General features: G+C 41.3%; 1 protein-coding gene across 6 annotated transcripts in view; it reads right to left on the reverse strand.

Moving 5' to 3' along the window:
• Positions 1–17978, reverse strand: part of SBNO1 (strawberry notch homolog 1) — a 75598-nt gene that overhangs the window by 35536 nt on the left and 22084 nt on the right. For all 6 annotated transcript variants that reach the window (XM_024931036.4, XM_003812104.7, XM_055096320.2 and 3 more), the window contains 11 exons: positions 16366–16466; positions 11780–11876; positions 9428–9588; positions 6613–6746; positions 5742–5832; positions 4056–4217; positions 3214–3349; positions 3029–3134; positions 2748–2901; positions 1472–1654; positions 822–919 (listed from right to left, as the gene is read on the reverse strand). In XM_024931036.4, the coding sequence (XP_024786804.1) occupies positions 822–919; positions 1472–1654; positions 2748–2901; positions 3029–3134; positions 3214–3349; positions 4056–4217; positions 5742–5832; positions 6613–6746; positions 9428–9588; positions 11780–11876; positions 16366–16466 (1423 nt within the window). The remainder of the gene's footprint in view (positions 1–821; positions 920–1471; positions 1655–2747; positions 2902–3028; positions 3135–3213; positions 3350–4055; positions 4218–5741; positions 5833–6612; positions 6747–9427; positions 9589–11779; positions 11877–16365; positions 16467–17978) is intronic.

Below are 17978 nucleotides of genomic sequence, written 5' to 3' on the forward strand. Positions count from 1 at the left end.
TTTGCTCAGTTTACTACCAGAGTTTGAATTTGGAGGTTAGGCAAACTAAAAACAATGCCTAAAACATTTTAAAATCTATTTCTGAAGATCTCATGCTTATTTTCAACTTTTAAAGTAGACTTTGTTTATTTTATTTTATTTTTTTTGAGACAGGGTCTCACTCTGCCGCCCGGAGTGGAGTAGAGTGGTGCGATCTTGGCTCACTGCAACCTCCACCTCATGGGTTCAAGGGATTCTCCTGCCTCAGCCTCCCAGGTAGGTGGGACTACAGGGCGTGTGCCACCACGCCCAACTAATTTTTTTTATTTTTAGTTGAGATGGGGTTTCACCATTTTGGCCAGGCTGGTCTCAAACTACTGACCTCAAGTGATGCGCCCATGTTGGCCTCCCAAAGTGCTGAGATTACAGCTGTGAGCCACCATGCTCAGCCAACTTATAAAGTAGACTTCGTTATATTAGGACAAACTATAGTTACTGTTCCTGTGGATAACGGTAATTTCAAATACAGTACACTAAAACTGAATCTAAACCAAGCTGTCACAGATTTCCAAGATGTACAAGATAAACAAAATCTAGCCCTTCTGTTAGTTCACATACTCTGTGTAATATTAGCAAAATGCTTAACATTTTAGGATTATGAGATTTCTGTTATTGTTTTCCAATAGACACACTGTTACAGAAAAGCAGAAAACTCAGATCAAGAAAACTTAAAGATGATGCAGGTGAATCAAAAGTTTTGTCTCCAGGAAATGCCCACATTGGAACTAATGTAAGGAAGAACTCAAAAAGAAACAAAAACATTAAAAGAACAAAAACATTACTTGGCAGTTGAAACAAAATCATTCAATTCTCCCCCGCCCTCTTCCAAAGCTTCTAATGTTCTAGCTTCTCCTGTAGACTGCAGGCCAATTACAACACACTGGAGAAAAAAGAAAACATGTTAATTACGAATAATAATGTTTGTGGCTTCTTACCAAGACATATTTTAAACATTTAGCTAAACAAAGATTTCAAACAAGAATGTCCTCATTATTATAAAACACACATTTGTTTTACTTATTTCTTCTACATATTTGAGACAGGTTATTTGTCAAAAATTTAGGCAGGAGATAGGATTACAGACAGTAGTAAGCATGAGTGAAGCCCCTGCCCTTGTACAGTTTATAGTATCTTATGCTTTAAGTAGATAAATATTCACCGAAAAGAAAAAACCTTAACGCAATAGACATCCATATGTTACCAGTGCTACCAGCTATGGATGACCAATTATAGTGATGTTTACTTTGTTATACTTTTCTGAACTCCCTAAATTCTCTCAGCAGGCATTGCTTTTATAATTTTAAGAAATGTATTTTTTAGAAGTTTTACTATCCTTTAGGAAAACCAGATTTTACAAGCAGAAAACCTCAGCACCCACAAAGACTAAACAACATAACCCCCAAACAATCTCTTAATGAGTTCTTCTACTTACTTTTCCATTCTTGATTTCCTCTCGAGCTAGTTGCACAACCCTTTTAACTTTGGATGCTATGCATAAGTATTTGAAGAACCTCTGGTGAGCAGACCAGAACTGACCCCACATGGACTTCTTCATTCGTTGCTCAGCATCAATCAGATCTGCAGCTTGCTGAAACCGCTCTCTGGCGATGACCCACTGAAGATACATAATCAACATTTCAGACACTTCATCTTTGAGTCTAGTTATTTAAAAATACCAATTAAATCAAAATAATGTTAAGTGCAAGACCATTTAATATTAATTTAATAAATCATCTTTAGTAACTTGGGAATCTATTTCTCAGGACACTCACACAGTTGTCTCAAGTTTCTTATTACCTAATGCAGTCATTTTAGAAAATAATGTGATTTTAAGAACTATGCAACTGAAATAAATGGCTATAACTTATGAATTACCTTAACAAAATGAAAACATGGACAATCTGAAATATAAGAACATTGGTTAGGCCAGGCGCAGTGGCTGATGCCTGTAATCCCAGCACTTTGGGAGGCTGAGGCAGGTGGATTGCTTGAGCCCAGGAGTTCCAGATCAGGCTGGGCAACACTGTAAAACCTCATCTCTACCAAAAAATACAAAAATCAGCCAGGCACATTGACATGCGCCTGCAGTCCCTGCTACTCAGGAGGCAGAGTTTGGAGGACTCCTTGAACCTGGGAGGTAGAGGTTGCAGTAAGCCAAGATCACACCACTGTACTCCAGTCTGGGCGACAGAGTAAGACCCTGCTTCAATTAAAAAAAATAAAAAAATAAAAAAAAAAACACATTGGTTAAACAGCCTATCATCTGGTAACTCATCTGTTTGTTTTTGTTTTGTTTTTGTTTTGCGATGGAATATCCCTCTGTTACCCAAGCTGGAGTGCACTGGCACCATCTTGGCTCACTGCAACCTCCGCCTCCTGGGTTCAAGCGATTCTCCTGCCTCAGCCTCCCCAAGTAGCTGGCACTACAGGCGCACACCACCATGCCCAACTAATTTTTTTTCGTATTTTTAGTAGAGATGAGGTTTCAACATGTAGGCCAGGCTGGTCTTGAACTCTTGACCTTCAGGTGACCTGCTCGCCTCAGCCTCCCAAAGTGCTGAGGCATGAGACACCGTGCCTGGCTTCATCTGTTGTTTTATAGTAGAAATACATTCCCATGGGCAGGAGGCATCGCAATCGCCAAAACTAACAGAAACATTATCAGATACATTAAATAAAAACACCAGGAATTAAGAAAAATTCCTCACCAGCTTGACAGCTTTGTTATACATTTTAACGTAGCTCTGAGAAAGAAGAACTTCCTCAATTTTGAAGGTCACTCCAGTAAAGCTCAGCTGTCTAGCAATGTACATTCCTCTAAGCTTCATATCCATAGCAACTATTTCCATGGCACCAACTCCTCTGAATAAAATTAAAACATACAGTAATTACCAATACAGTAGAATTTTAACATACAGAGAATGGGCTTTAGGAATAACACATTTCTTAGATTGCTACTGAGAAGAGTATATACCGTAAACTGCATTACCTCCGTTCTACTGCTTGAATAAAATCACTGAATTCTCTAAATGGAGTACCCTCACCCCATATGCCAAGACGGTTCATATAGGCCATGTTGCGTGGTTCAGAAGCACCTGAAAATCCCACAAATGAAATATATTATAGTTGAAAAAATAACCTACAATATATATTTTTAAATAAATAAATACTCACCAGTTGCACTAGCATAAACAACTCTGGCTTTTGGCAATTTGTTCTGAAGCTCTAAAACTGCTAAGCCTGTCTTGGTTGGCTTTGAAGAACCAACAGGACATAAGTTTTTGGCTTTATGACACTCATCAAACACTATCTAAATGGAATGAGTTAAGGAATGTATCACATTAGTATTAAGTAAGAATCTCCAGTCTTTCAAGAAGAGTTAACTTTTATTTCCCTGAGGCCTTCTGAGTGCCTATTTCATGACTGCAAATACAAAGGAAGTCCTATGGGCCTTTCCCCAGTTACATCCTCCTCCCTCTCTAGCCTCAAAGACATTCACTGAATTTGGAATTTAAACCAGCAATTTGCCTCTAAATTAAAACAGAGAAAAGAACCCACTGCAGCAAGAAGTTGTTATCTGGTAACTTGTAAAAGTAGAAGCATGATTGGTAACCAACTTAATCAGCATTTCAAAAAGTGATGTTCCTCATGCACGACAGTTAAAAGATATACTGTGAACAAGTTTGGGACCACTAAGTTCTAACAGTTTTCTTTCACTTAGTCTTCTCGGGTATTCTGCTATGTAAATATGCAATGTTAATCCTCAAAAGGGGAATACAGTATTCAGTATTCCTCATATCTATTAACATTTTTCTAAACCAGGAGATTAAACATTGCTCTCCTATCTGACAGGTAAAAAACCGAATCAACTTTCCAATCCCTTTGGACTCTAGGTAATCATTAAAGTTTTCACTCCAGCAACTCGTTTAATCTCAAGATTCCTGTTTCCCAAAGGTCTACCCTTTTATAATTTTCTTGTCGTTAAAAAATAGAAAAATATTTGCCATAAAGGATACCACTCCATCGAAGTCATCACCGCACCAATGCAGAAGTTGTTTTAACCTAGTTTTATACTTGCCGCCAGACTGGCTTTCACCAATAAGTGAAGAGTAAGTAGCAAAAATAACACCCTTTTTCACACTCCCATTATGTTTGGAAGAAATTTTTCCGTATTTAAACTAAAAAAGAAAAGAAAATAATTTAGTTAATTAGTATACCTTTCTCTCTGAAACATTTATCCCAACTAAACATTCACAAGCAGGAACTCTTGTTAGGCCCATGACAGGCTTCAGAAAACATAAAAGTACAGAGACGCAAATTTATTTGTATAAATATACACAACACAAACACACAACTTTATAGTACAAAAATCCAGTTTTTGGTAGGACACAGTGGCTCACACCTGTAATCCCAACATTTTGGGAGGTCAAGGTGGGTGGATCGCTTGAGCTCAGGAGTTCCAAGACCAGCCTGGCCAACATAGTGAAACCCCATCCCTACAAAAAATACAAAAATTAGCCAGGCATCGTGGCGCGTGTCTGCAGTCCCAGCTACCACAGAGGCTGAGGTGGGAGAACTGCTTGAGCCTGGGAGATGGAGGTTGCAGTGAGCCGAGATTGTGCCACTGCACTTCAGCCTGGGCAACAGAGCTGAGATCTTTTTTTTTTTTTAAATCCAGTTTTCAAAGTCTTAAAAACTTTTATCATCACAAAAAAAAAAAAACATTAAAAACCAGACAAACTTCCCTATAAGAAAAAAAAGTCACAATTTACAAACATTTATTGTGCACTTACTATATGCAAAACACTGTGATTAATTTCTGATACATAAGAATTATGAGTAATTGTTAATGTGCCTTTCTAATACTACTCTGAAATTAAAAAAAAAAATTCTAGATGCCACTTACATCCTTTTAGTTCTGAATTGTATACAGTCATTCAAGACACAGTACTTTATAGCTACAAATCCACCCAGTAAAACCCACCCTAACAAGCCACTGTTTAGGGCAACACTGTATTCAACTTAGGACTCACATGGGAAGTAGAGGTGCAGTTACTTATTTTCAAAGGGCTACTAGGGAGGCCCTTCCAGGAACCCTATCAGTCTATTTTAACCTTATAGCACCAACAATTGGTGCATGCATAGTAAGTCAATAAAGATTTGCTAACTGAACCTTAACATTCTAAAACACACTGGCACACATTGTCTTTCAGCTTACAGAATTGTTTTCATGTGAGCAGAGGTATGAGTAACTCAAGTCCATTAGCTGTACAAATACTGAAACCAGTCTGCCCAAGCCATAACTATCTACATCGCATATGATTTGGTGACCTATAGTGCAAGGTATGCCACCTGTCTAAACTGCACCCTTATGGCATATAAACTATAAAAGAAAGATAAAAATAACACTGAAAATTGAGAGAATCAACTGGTGTGCACTGTACACTTGAGAGCACATCTCAATTTGGACTGGTCACTTACACTGTTCAATAACCACATGTGATGAGTGGCTACTGCCTGTCAGTGTTTAGCATATAGGAATCCACAAACCAACAATAGTGGCTAGCGCTCACTATGCTTTCTGTGGAGTAACATCAAAGTTTTCCAAAAAGTGTCCCCTTATATACATAGCTATTATTATTGTCATCTCACAGATGAGTCAATATTTATTGAATGACCAACTGAATAAAAAGATTTCATACCTTATTTAACGAATGAACCAAAATGTTTTTTGCTCCAATATCCCTTAAATCTCTTTCAGCATCATACTTTAAGTCATTTGAAACACTAAACCTGCCAAAATATTAAAAAGCACAAATTAAATACAAATTATATCATTCTAGAATTCAGGAATTAATAAAGCCAGGTCTTGACACTTCAAAAAAAAAAAAAGAAAAAGAAAATACACTTACTCATTAAAACCCATCCCACTGAGTGCAGTGGCTCACACCCGTAATCCTAGCACTTTGGGAGCCTAAGGCAGGAGGACTGCTTGAGCCCAGGAGTTCGAGACCAGCCTGAGCAACACAAGAAGAGCCCGTATCTACAAAAAATTAGCCAAGCATGGTAGTGCATGCCTGTAGTCCCAGCTACTCAAGAGGCTGAGGCAGGAGAATTGCTTGAGCCCCTGAGGTAGAGGCTGCAGTGAGCCATGAATATGCCACAGCACTCCAGCCTGGGTGACAAAGATCCTGTCTTGATGGGGAAGGGGAATCCCATCCCCACATGCTAAAGTAATTACTAACAAAACCTTCCATAGCCAGTTTTTTTAAAATTTTTATTTTTATTTATGTTTTTTTGAGATGGAGTCGCACTCTGTCACCCAGGCTGGAGTGCAGAGGAACAATCTCGGCTCACTGCAAGCTATGCCTCCCGGGTTCACGCCATTCTCCTGCCTCAGCATCCTGCCTCAGCCTCCTGAGTAGCTGGGACTACAGGCACCCACCATGACGCCCGGCTAATTTTTTGTACTTTTAGTAGAGACGGAGTTTCACTGTGTTAGCCAGGATGGTCTCGATCTCCTAACCTCGTGATCCGCCGCGCCTGGCCCACAGCCAGTTTTTAAATACTTACCACAATGCTCGTTTTCTACTCAACAAATAATTTTCATAGATGATTCCTGCTATCGTCCTTCCTTTTCCTACACCGGCACCATCACCTATTAAGAAGCCAGCACGATCTCCATTAGGTAGGAAAGTTTCATGTTGCTGAAAAACAAAAGGCTGGTAATTAATATAATCCTTCAGATATTTTGGTGATCAATATTTCATACACTGTTTTAGGAGTAGGAATATATTGATGTTATGTTTTTTGTTTTGTATATGTATTTTGTGACTTAATTTTTACATAAATTTCATAGAGTTTTGGATTTTTTTTTTGAGACGGAGTCTCGCTCTGTCACCCAGGCTGGAGTGCAGTGGCGCGATCTTGGCTCACTGCAATCTCTGCCTCCCGGGTTCACACCATTCTCCTTCCTCAGCCTCCTGAGTAGCTGGGACTACAGGTGCCCGCCACCACGCCTGGCTAATTTTTTGTATTTTTAGTAGAAACGGGGTTTCACCATGTTAGCCAGAATGATCTCAATCTCCTGACCTCGTGATCCGCCTGCCTCAGCCTCCCAAAGTGCTGGGATTACAGGTGTGAGGCACTGCACCCAGCCAAATTTTATAGTTTTGGCTTTAATGTGGATACTTTCTTTTTTTTCTTTTTTTGAAACGGGGTCTCGCTCTGTCGCCAGGCTGAAGTGCAGTGGCACAATCTCGGCTCACTGCAACCTCTGAATTCCTGTTCAAGCTATTCTCCTGCTTCAGCCTCCCGAGTAGCTGGGATTACAGGCATGCACCACCACGCCCAGCTAATTTTTTGTATTTTTAGTAGACAGGGTTTCACCACGTTGACCAGGATGGTCTCGATCTCCTGACCTCATAATGCACCCGCCTTGGCCTCCCAAAGTGCTGAGATTACAGGCACGAGTCACCGTGCCCAGCTCAATGTGAATACTTTCTACATATTTACTGTATATTATTTCCTGCTACTCTTCCATGCACCAGGTAATGAAAGTTAACAAATTGGTGAGGAGCCCGCCATACCCCTTATCAACACTTGCAGAATCAAACAGGTTTTTTTTTGTTTTTGTTTTGTTTTGTTTTTGAGACAGTTTTGCTCTTGTTGCCCAGGCTAGAGTGCAATGGCACAATCTCGGCTCACCACAACCTCCGCCTCCTGAGTTCAAGTGATTCTCCTGCCTCAGCCTCCTGAGTAGCTAGGATTACAGGCATGTGCCACCACGCACAGCTAGTTTTTGTATTTTTAGTAGAGACAGGGTTTCACCATGTTGGCCAGGCTAGTCTCGAACTCCCAATCTCAGGTGATCCGCCAGCTTCAGCCTCTCAAAGTGCCCGGCCAGTGGTTTTTTAGTTTTTTCAGACAGAGTCTCACTCTGTTGTCCAGGCTGGAGTGCAGTGGCACAATCTCAGCTCACTGCAACCTCCACCTCCTGGGTTCAAGTGATTCTCCTGACTTAGCTTCCCAAGTAGATGGCACTAGAGGTGTGCACCACCATGCCTGGCTAATTTTTGTATTTTTGGTAGAGACAGGGTTTCACCACGTTGGCCAGGCTGGTCTCGAACTCCTGACCTCAGGGTGACCCGCCTGCCTCAGCCTCCCAAAGTGCTGGGATTGGGCCGGGCACGGTGGCTCACACCTGTAATCCCAGCACTTTGGGAGGCCGAGATGGGTGGATCATGAGGTCAGGAGATCGAGACCATCCTGGCTAACACGGTAAAACCCCATCTCCACTAAAAACAGAAAAAATTAGCCGGGCGTGGCGGTGGGCGCCTGTAGTCCCAGCTACTCGGGAGGCTGAGGCAGAAGAATGGCATGAACCTGGGAGGCGGAGGTTCCAGTGAGCCAAGATCGCACCATTGCACTCCAGCCTGGACGACACAGCGAGACTCCATCTCAAAAAAAAAAAAAAGTGCTGGGATTACAGGCGTGAGCCACCATGCCCAGCCAAATTAAAAGTTTTATATCACACAAAATATGGAGGATAAATGGCTATTTTGGTCATTACTTATTTTACAGATATGGAATATGACTGAAATCATTTCAAGACAACTGTTTACCTCACATCATTTTAAAAGCCCACACAATACCCCACTGTCCAATAATATCACAGTTTATGCAATTACCCCCCAATAATGTGGATGCTCAAATCTTTTCCAGCTGGAGGGACAAAAGGTACAACAAATATCATTCTGCATATGTTCTTATCTAACAGTTCCAGGGAACACACTCCTAGGAATGGGTATATATACACACACATATACATATATATAATTTTTTTTTTTTGAGACAAGGTCTCCTTCCCATCACCCAGGGTGGAGTGACAAGATCACAGCTTACTGCAGCCTCGACTTCCTGGGCTGAGGTGATTCCCCTACCTCAGCTTCCCGAGAAACTGGGACTATAGGTGTGTGCCACTACACTCAGCTAATTTTTTGTATTTTTCGTAGACATGATGTTTCACCATGTTACCCAGACTGGTCGCCAACTCCCGGGCTCAAGCAATCCACCCACCTCAGCCTCCCAAACTGCTGGGATTGCAGACATGAGCCACTGCGCCTGGTCGATATACATATTTTTAATTTTAATAAATATTCCCAGTAAATTCCAAGCAAGTTATAACATTTGCCATTTCCACTGGAAATGCACTATCTGTATCTCTGCTACACTTCTAAAATTTAATTTTCCAACACATTAAACTTTCATAAATATTACATTTACAAGGTTTTCATACAAGGAAAAGTTACCTTTAGATTGAAACAACTATGCTATATAGAATAGGATAAAATAATTATTGTATTAATTATGAAATATTATTGCTTACCTGGGCTGCATATGTAATTGCCTCAAGCTGCAATGCTGATAACCAGCCATTATCAATGGTTTCCTCAGAAATGGATGTTTTGTACCAAACATCAGGAGGAGTAACACTGGATAAAGAGCTGGTTTCCACTACAGCATCTGGATGACGTAGGCCAATTTTTACTAAACAAAAATGTAAAAACATTTTAATTATTCTAAGTAATAACATTTCCAGTTTCATTATAAGATATTTCAATGTTTTTCTTATAACATAGAAAAATAATTAAAAAGTATTCTCTCTGGGCTTCCATAAAAAGTAACTGATGACAAAGTACTATCTATATTTGACTAAAATGATTTATCAACTACATATGGTTAAAACAAGAGATTTGGGCCAGGTGGGTGGCTCATGCCTGTAATCCCAGCACTTTGGGGGGCCAAGGTGGAGGGATCACTTGAGGTCAGGCGTTCAAGACCAGCCTGGCCAACATAGCAAATCCCTGTCTCTACTAAAAATACAAAAATTAGCTGGGCACGTTGGCACGCGCCTGTAATTCCAGCTACTCAGGAGGCTGAGGAACGAGAATTGCTTGAACCCAGGAGATGGAGGTTGCAGTGAGCCGAGACTGTGCCACTGCACTCCAGCCTGAGTGATGGAGTGAGACTCTGTCTCAAAAAATAAATAAATAAATAAAATTAAATAATAAATAAAATAAAATAGAGATTTGCTGATAAAAAAAAGATCTAAAAAAACACCACTTGGTTCATAACAGCAGGTTCTCTAGTAGTAACAGAACATAATGCCAGATTAAGGAGTTCAGTTACTTCAAGCATTCATTCAGTAAAACAAAAGTTTGCAATATAATTTTATTTTGAGGCTAGGCATGAAGATTCATGCTTGTAATCTCAGCACTTTGGGAGGCCAAAGCAGGAGTATCATTTGAGGCCAAGAGTTCAAGACCAGCCTTGGCAATACAGTGAGACCCTCATCTCTACAATTAAAATCCAAAAATTAGCTGGGCATGGTGGTGGGACCTGTGGTCCGAGCTATTCAGGAGGCTGAGACAGGAGGATTGCTTGAGCCTTGTAGGCTAAGGCTGCAGTGAGCTAAGATTGCGCCACTGCCTGGCTGGGCATGGTGGCTCACGCCTGTAATCTCAGCACCTGGGAGGCCAAGGTGGGTGGATCTCCTGAGGTCAGGCATTCGAGACCAGCCTGGCCAACACGGTGAAACCCCATCTCTACTAAAAATACAAAAATCAGCCAGGCATGATGGTGCACACCTGTAATCCTAGCTACTCAAGAGGCTGAAGCACGAGAATTGCTAGAATCCAGGAGGGATCCTGGGAGGTGGAGGTTGCAGTGAGGCAAGAGCATGCCACTGCACTCCAGACTGAGTAAAGAGCCAGACCCCGTCTTAAAAAGAACATATTTTACTTTGAAAAGTATTCGAAAGACAAACTTGGCTATAAAATTTAACAACCAAGTCCCCAAAATGTACAACATGAATACATTAAAATAATGATCTGGAAGCTTTTTCTGTAAAGGGTCAGAGAATGATTTTGCCGTTTTAGGCCATCCTGTCTCTTGTACAACTACTTAACATTGCTACTGTAGTGTCAACGCAGCCACAGATAATAAGTAAACCAATAAACATGTCTATGTTCCAATAAAACCTTATTTACTATAAAAAAGGGAGTGGTCCAGATTTAGTTTGCTGTCCTCTGGTTTAAAGGGCCATAAACTCTTTCAATCCTTTTGCAAAATGATTATTGGAATAAGAAAAACAGAATTTCAGATAGGACTTCTAAAATTCATTGTAGGTGACCAGAAAAGGATGGAATCTTGAGTCTATCGGTAGTTGATAAAAAGAGAATTGTAGTTCAATTCAAACGGTATTATTAGTGGTTTTTTATAGAAACCGAGACTACATGAAAGACAAATTCTAGACATAGATTTATTTCCTATAATGAAAAAGTGAAAATTTTATGCAAATATTAAAAACCTAATTTTCGACTTCATACAGTGGCTGCTAAAAAAAGAACCATGTTATACAAAAGGGAGAAACAATGAAAAACTATGGAATTCAAATAGCACAATTATTTTTATAATTTCAATGTTTTTACAATTTTAGACAAGTTGTATTAAATATCTTGGCTTTATATATCTTTACAATTACCTTTGATTTTTATAATCACTACTCCTATGAACAAAATTAAAATAAAATCCAAGCTTCTTTACTTTTGGTTTTAAAAGACTTTGACCTAAAACAAGATTCTAAATTTATATGGAAAAAAACAAAACAAAACAAAAAGAACCAAAGAAACCACAGGAAAACTTTGATGTAAATATCTGACAAATCCCGAAGACATACATTTTATTGGCATGTATTCTGCATAGGTTTCTGCATGACCCATTTCTTCTTCATCTTCTTCCTCTGGTTCATCATCTTCTTTTACAACAGGAACCTTCTGCAACACAGAAAGAGCACAATCAATCCCAAATCCAGGGACCAGACACCCAGCCAACACACAGAAAAACTCTCTTGTAGGAACACCTACAAATTTCCATCATGGAAACATGACGCGCCACCTCAATACTCCCTAAAATCTGGGCCACACTTCGTGGCTTTCCTGCTTCTCCAATAATGAGCACAGACAACGAGGACCTACTCTGTCTCTTACCCACAAATGGGTCACAAGACTCCACGTCCTTCCGGCCACCATCATGTCAAGCTACTTTCCCCTTCAATACTGCCTATCACCCCTCCTTGACGCCCAGAACTCTCTCTGCACTCAGACTTCGCCTTCGTTCTAGTTCCAGGAGAAAGAGCAAGCAGTGTGTCTGGCTCTTCCTAGTGCAAAACTGGAGTGAACCCTAGCAAAGGTGGATTGGCCCCAAAGGACCCTGCATCACCACAAGCAAGGCCTCTCAGTCTCACATTCCACCTTCTTCTCAGTTCACTCCTATTTGTCTGCTTTCCCGCATATCCTAAAACCAAAACCCCAGAAGACTGGAGTTTATTTTAGAGGCCCTTATGAAGAACAGAAAAATTTACTTCGGACTTCTGTGTCTCCACAGATGCAATCGTGATCATATATAAGATGGCCATATAATTTATTTTCCAAACCCTGGCACATTTGAGTTGGGGAGCTATTGAGGATTACACTGAGAAAACAGAAGTAAACCCAGACTGTCCTGGGCAAACCAAGTGAATGGTCACCACAGTTATGCTTCCCTTTTCTTCCTCTACAGGATCTTAAAGGAATAAAGGAAGATCCGGAATAAGCCACTTTTCACTACCAGTACAATCATTAGGCAACTGTTTATTAGCATGCACTTGTTCAGGGAAGAATATAAAGAAACTGTTGTGAAACTCAGTATGCCAAGGGAAGAGGACAACAAAAACCTACAGGTTAAGGCAAATTAAGGCAAGATCGAGACAGCATTAAAAGTGAAGGACAGGCTCTTTTTTCATTTACCTCAGAATCTAGAGCAGAATATGGTTGCAAATAGATAACAAACGTGAAAAGGAAAAGAAGTGGGAAATAACCATCCAATCAACATTAACCTATGGAGTCTTTAGATAAAATCTGAGAACTTGGAATGTTCTCAGAAATTATGCTAAAATAAAACTCCATTTCGGAAATTCGAGGCAAAACAGGACTGGCCAAATGAATAGATTTGAATCCCAATTCTGCTGTTATTTAATTGTGTAGTCTGTTTTTTAATTTAGGCAAATTACCTAAATTCTGGGTCCTCTCCACCCCCACCATCTAACTGTGTCCTCACTTATAAAATAAAAATGTATTCTATGTTAAGATAAGCAGCCTCCTTTCTCCCTCCATCCTTTATTCTCCTACCTATAGTTTTTTTAAATCATCATAAAATTGATGATAACTGAATAACTGAAGGATAAGTTGGTAATACTGAAGGACCACTATATCCAGGGAACAAACAAGTAATACCTTGAAGCCAGGTGCATGTGAGATGGCAACTGACATCAAATTTAGGTCAAAGAGATAACTCGGGTGAGGGAGACCACGGTACCTGGGAAATGTTTGCCCAACACACCATGTAGATGTTCACTACACAACGCTGGGCAAATCTTCCTAGATGGGGAACGTGGGCCTGGGGTTGTCAGGTACTCCCATTTTTCAAAATAACCGGGAAATCAGGATTTGTATATGTCAACAAACAAATTCAAAATTCTTCAAAATACCATGAAGGCCAAACAAAATACATTTGTCAGCCAGGCATGGTGGCTCACGCCTGTAATCCCAGCACTTGGGCAGCAGGGGTGGGCGGATCACCTGAGGTCAGGAGTTCAAGACCAGCCTGGCCAACATGGCAAAACCCCGTCTCTACTAAAAAATACAGGCCAGGCGCAGTGGCTCACGCCTGAAATCCCAGCACTTTGGGAGGTTGAGGCGGGTGAATCACGAGGTCAGGAGTTCAAGACCAGCCTGGCCAAGGTGGTGAAACCCCATCTCTACTAAAAAATACAAAAAAAAATTAGCAGGGCGTAGTGGCAGGTGCCTGTAATCCCAGCTACTTGGGAGGCTGAGGAAGAGAATTGCTTGAGCCCGGGAAGGGGAGGTTGCAGTGAGCCAAGACTGCACCAATGCACTCCAGCCTGTGACAGAGCGAGACTCCATCTCAAAATAAATGAACAAAATAAAAGAAACAAAAATTATCTGGGTGTGGTGGTGGGGGGGGCGGGGGGGCGCCTCTAATCCCAGCTGCTCAGGAGGCTGAGGCAGAAGAATCACTTGAACCTGGGAGGCAGAAGTTGCAGTGAGCTGAGATTGCACCACTGCCCTCCAGCCTCGGTGACAGCAAGACACCGTCTAAACACACACACACACACACACACACACACACACACACACACACACACACACACACCGACTAGTTTGGTTGATGGGCTATCAGTTTGCAGTCTCTCTGAGATGTTACTTAACTGCTAAGCCAATAAAAAACTTTTGGTATATAATGAACTGAAATGGAAATGTGAGAACCACATAAAACATTTCTTGAAGAAATATGCATTCTTAGTTTCCAAAAATCACCTTCCAAGTGCTGTTGGTAGACAATCACTAAGTAAAGTGGGTACCGCCAGTAGCACTATTGTTCTCCTGGTTCCCATTCAAAACTTCAGCTACAGTTTGCTGCATTGTCTCCAATTCCATATTCCAGAACCAAGTCCCAAAACTCTTTTGGTATCGTTATGTACAGTCATCTCTTTTTTTCCTTTCCCCTCTCCGTTTTTCAATCCCCTCTGCAAGGTCTCTAGTACCCCTTCTTACTTCCCCCTTAGGTTAACCAACTTTCCAACCTCTCTCTTTTGCCTACTCCTACTCATCCCGAATCTGTCTTCCCTACCCCTTTACTCAGTCTGCACCCCAACTTCTCCTGAATCACTAACAGGTCCCTCCATGTCTACTGGCTCAATGGTGCTAGACTAAGTCCAAAGTCCTTCAGACTCAATTCAGCACAGGGCACCCTGGCCTCCCAGCACTTTGGGAGGCCGAGCTGGAGGGATCACTTGAGGTCAGGTATTCGAGACCAGCCTGGCCAATGTGGTAAAACCCCGTCTCTACTAAAAACACAAAAATTAGCCAGGCCTGGTGGCGGGCACCTGTAATCCCACCTACTCAGGAAGCTGAGGCAGAAGAATCGCTCAAACCTGGGAGGCGGAGACTGCAGTGAGCCAAGATCGCACCACTACACTCCAGCCTGGTCAACAGAGCAAGACTCCATCTCAAAAACAACAACAACAATAAAAACCTCAATTCAGGACCCTCCATGGAGCCCAGACCTACTATTCCCACTTCTTTCCACAAGCTAAGCTTCCTGGCTTATTTTCACCGAAGCACATACTCACTACCTCCCCTCTGTGCCCATTAATCCTTAAGCTCCCTTCCTAATATCCCACCTCAAAGTCTCGTCATACTCAAAACCCAAGCTCCATTATTGCCCCTCCATAAAGTCCACCAGGCCACTAGAGTTCATGAAGGTCACCTCTTCCTCCAAATTCTTAACCTTTATTGTGAGTAGCACATTGCATACCGTTTGATGTACTTTTCATTATTACTACTTAATCCAGATGGTTGTCAAATTTTGCTTACTGAAGGTAGAATCATGTAATAAATATACTTCTTGTAGAAACCTACTACATATTAACAATGTTATACATGGAGAATTTATTAAATAAATGTATGGAATCAACTGATCCAAAGTATACAGCATTTTCAAAATGTTAAGAATTCTAACCAGGCCGGGTGCAGTGGCTCACGCCTGTAATCTCAGCACTTTCGGAGGCTGAGGCGGGCGGATTACCTGAGGTCAGGAGTTCGAGACCATCCTGGTCAACATGGTGAAACCCCATTTCTACTAAAAATACAAAAATTAGCCAGGCATGGTGGCACATGCCTGTAATCCCAGCTACTTGAGAGGCTGAGGTGGGAGAATCACTTGAACCTGGGAGGTGGAGGTTACAGTGAGCCAAGATAGCACCACTGCACTCCAGCCTGGGCGATAAGAGTAAGACTCTGTCTCAAAAAAAAAAAAAAAAGAATTACTCATAACCAGATCATTAAATGATCTGTCAATGCATTATGAGCTTTCTATTCAAGTTCGGTCCTAAAATGAACACAGTTATCAAATACTTTTCGTTAACCCCACATTGTCTTTTTTTCTGCTCAGATGAGATTTTTAACAGTAAGATATCAGTACTGCATGTTAGTGCCACACTCCATCAAATCTGCAAGTTTTAACCACCCTGGTTAGTATCTATATTACTCCAGCGAGGTTTAAGCGTATCCATTAGTTCACATGCCTGTATAGCTTCTTCCCAACCCAAAAACAGCTTCCTGAGGGTTGTTCCATATAGAACACTTTTAGTTGAGTACACTCTCATACTACACAAAAATAAAGACACAGTTATTTGAAACTCACCATGGTTGGGGAAAAACTCCTCATCTTCATGTCGTTTATCCACATTCTAGCTCCTTCTTTATTAGAAGACTCTTTCTTTACTGTACCATTGCTTACATCAGCTGAGGAGGAAAAAGTCAAATTACATTTAGAAGAAAATTCTGAACTTATTTTCCCATTATTTAAAAATCCAGAAGTTTAAGGCTGCTGCGGTGGCTCACGCCTGTAATCCCAGCATTTTTGGGACACCAAGGCGGGTGAATTACAAGGTCAGGAGTTCAAGACCAGCCTGGCCAAGATTGTGAAGCCGCATCTCTACTAAAAATACAGAAACAAGCTGGGCGTGGTGACGGGCGCCTGTAATCCCAGCTACTCGGGAGACTGAGGCAGAGAAATGCTTGAACCTGGGAGGTGGAGGTTGAAATGAGCCGAGATTGCGCCACTGCACTTCAGCCTGGGTGACAGAACAAGACTTTGTCTAAAAAAATAAAAATAAAAAACCCAGAAGTTTACATATTTCAAAAACCAAAGAATGTCAATCTGCCTATAACTAATTTATTTTTATTTATTTATTTTTGGAGTTTCACTCTTGTTGCCCAGGATGGAGTGCATTGGTGCAATCTCAGCTGACTGCAACCTCCTCCTCCCGAGTTCAAGCGATTCTCCTGCCTCAGACCCCCAAGTAGCTGGGATTACGGGAATGCGCCACCATGCCTGCCTAATTTTGTAATTTTTTTTTAAGTAAAAACGGGGTTTCTCCATGTTGGTCAGGCTGGTCTTGAACTCCCAACCTCAGGTGATCTGCCCACTTTGGCATCCCAAAGTGCTGGGATTACAGGCGTGAGCCACCGCACCTGGCGTCTATTACTAATTTAAATTAAGCACAGGCATGAAAACATGCAAACCCATGTGTCTTTATGGAAGTAAAGAATTAACTTTACAAAAGGAACGTGTGCAAGGGAAGCTTGAAAATTATTTATTAGAAAGATACCCAAAAGCCAGCATTACTTTGAGACACTTCATTTGACTCATTAAAAATAAACAAGGCCGGCGCGGTGGCTCACGCCCGTAATCCCAGCACTCTGGGAGGCCGAGGAGGCCCAGTCTCTACTAAAAATACAAAATTAGCCGGGCATGGTGGCGCATGCTCATAATCCCAGCTACTTGGGAGGCTGAAGCAGAGAACTGCTTGAACCCGGGAGGCGGAGGTTGCAGTGAGCTGAGATTGCGTCACTGAACTCCAGCCTGGGCAACAAGAGTAAAACTCTGTCTCAAAAAAATTAATTAATTAATTAATTAATAAAAATAAAAAAAAATACAAAAAAAGATTAGCTGGGTGTGCTGGCGGGCGCCTGTAGTCCCAGCTACTAGGGAGGCTGAGGCAGGAGAATGGCATGAAAACAGGAGGCGGAGCCTGCACTGAGCCGAAATCGCGCCACTGCACTCCAGCCTGGGCGACAGAGCAAGACTCTCAAAAAAGAAAAAAAAACAAAAAAACCCAAAACCTGGGGTTATCACCCAAACAGAATCAATTTCATGTGATCTGGTGGTACTTACTAATTTTCAAGGCAAAATAATTATTTCTAGAAGAAGAAAAATCAATTTGGGAACTCCTTACTTCCTCCTGCTCCCAG

Source organism: Pan paniscus, chromosome 10 (genome assembly GCF_029289425.2).
Source record: "Pan paniscus chromosome 10, NHGRI_mPanPan1-v2.0_pri, whole genome shotgun sequence".
NCBI lineage: Eukaryota > Metazoa > Chordata > Mammalia > Primates > Hominidae > Pan > Pan paniscus.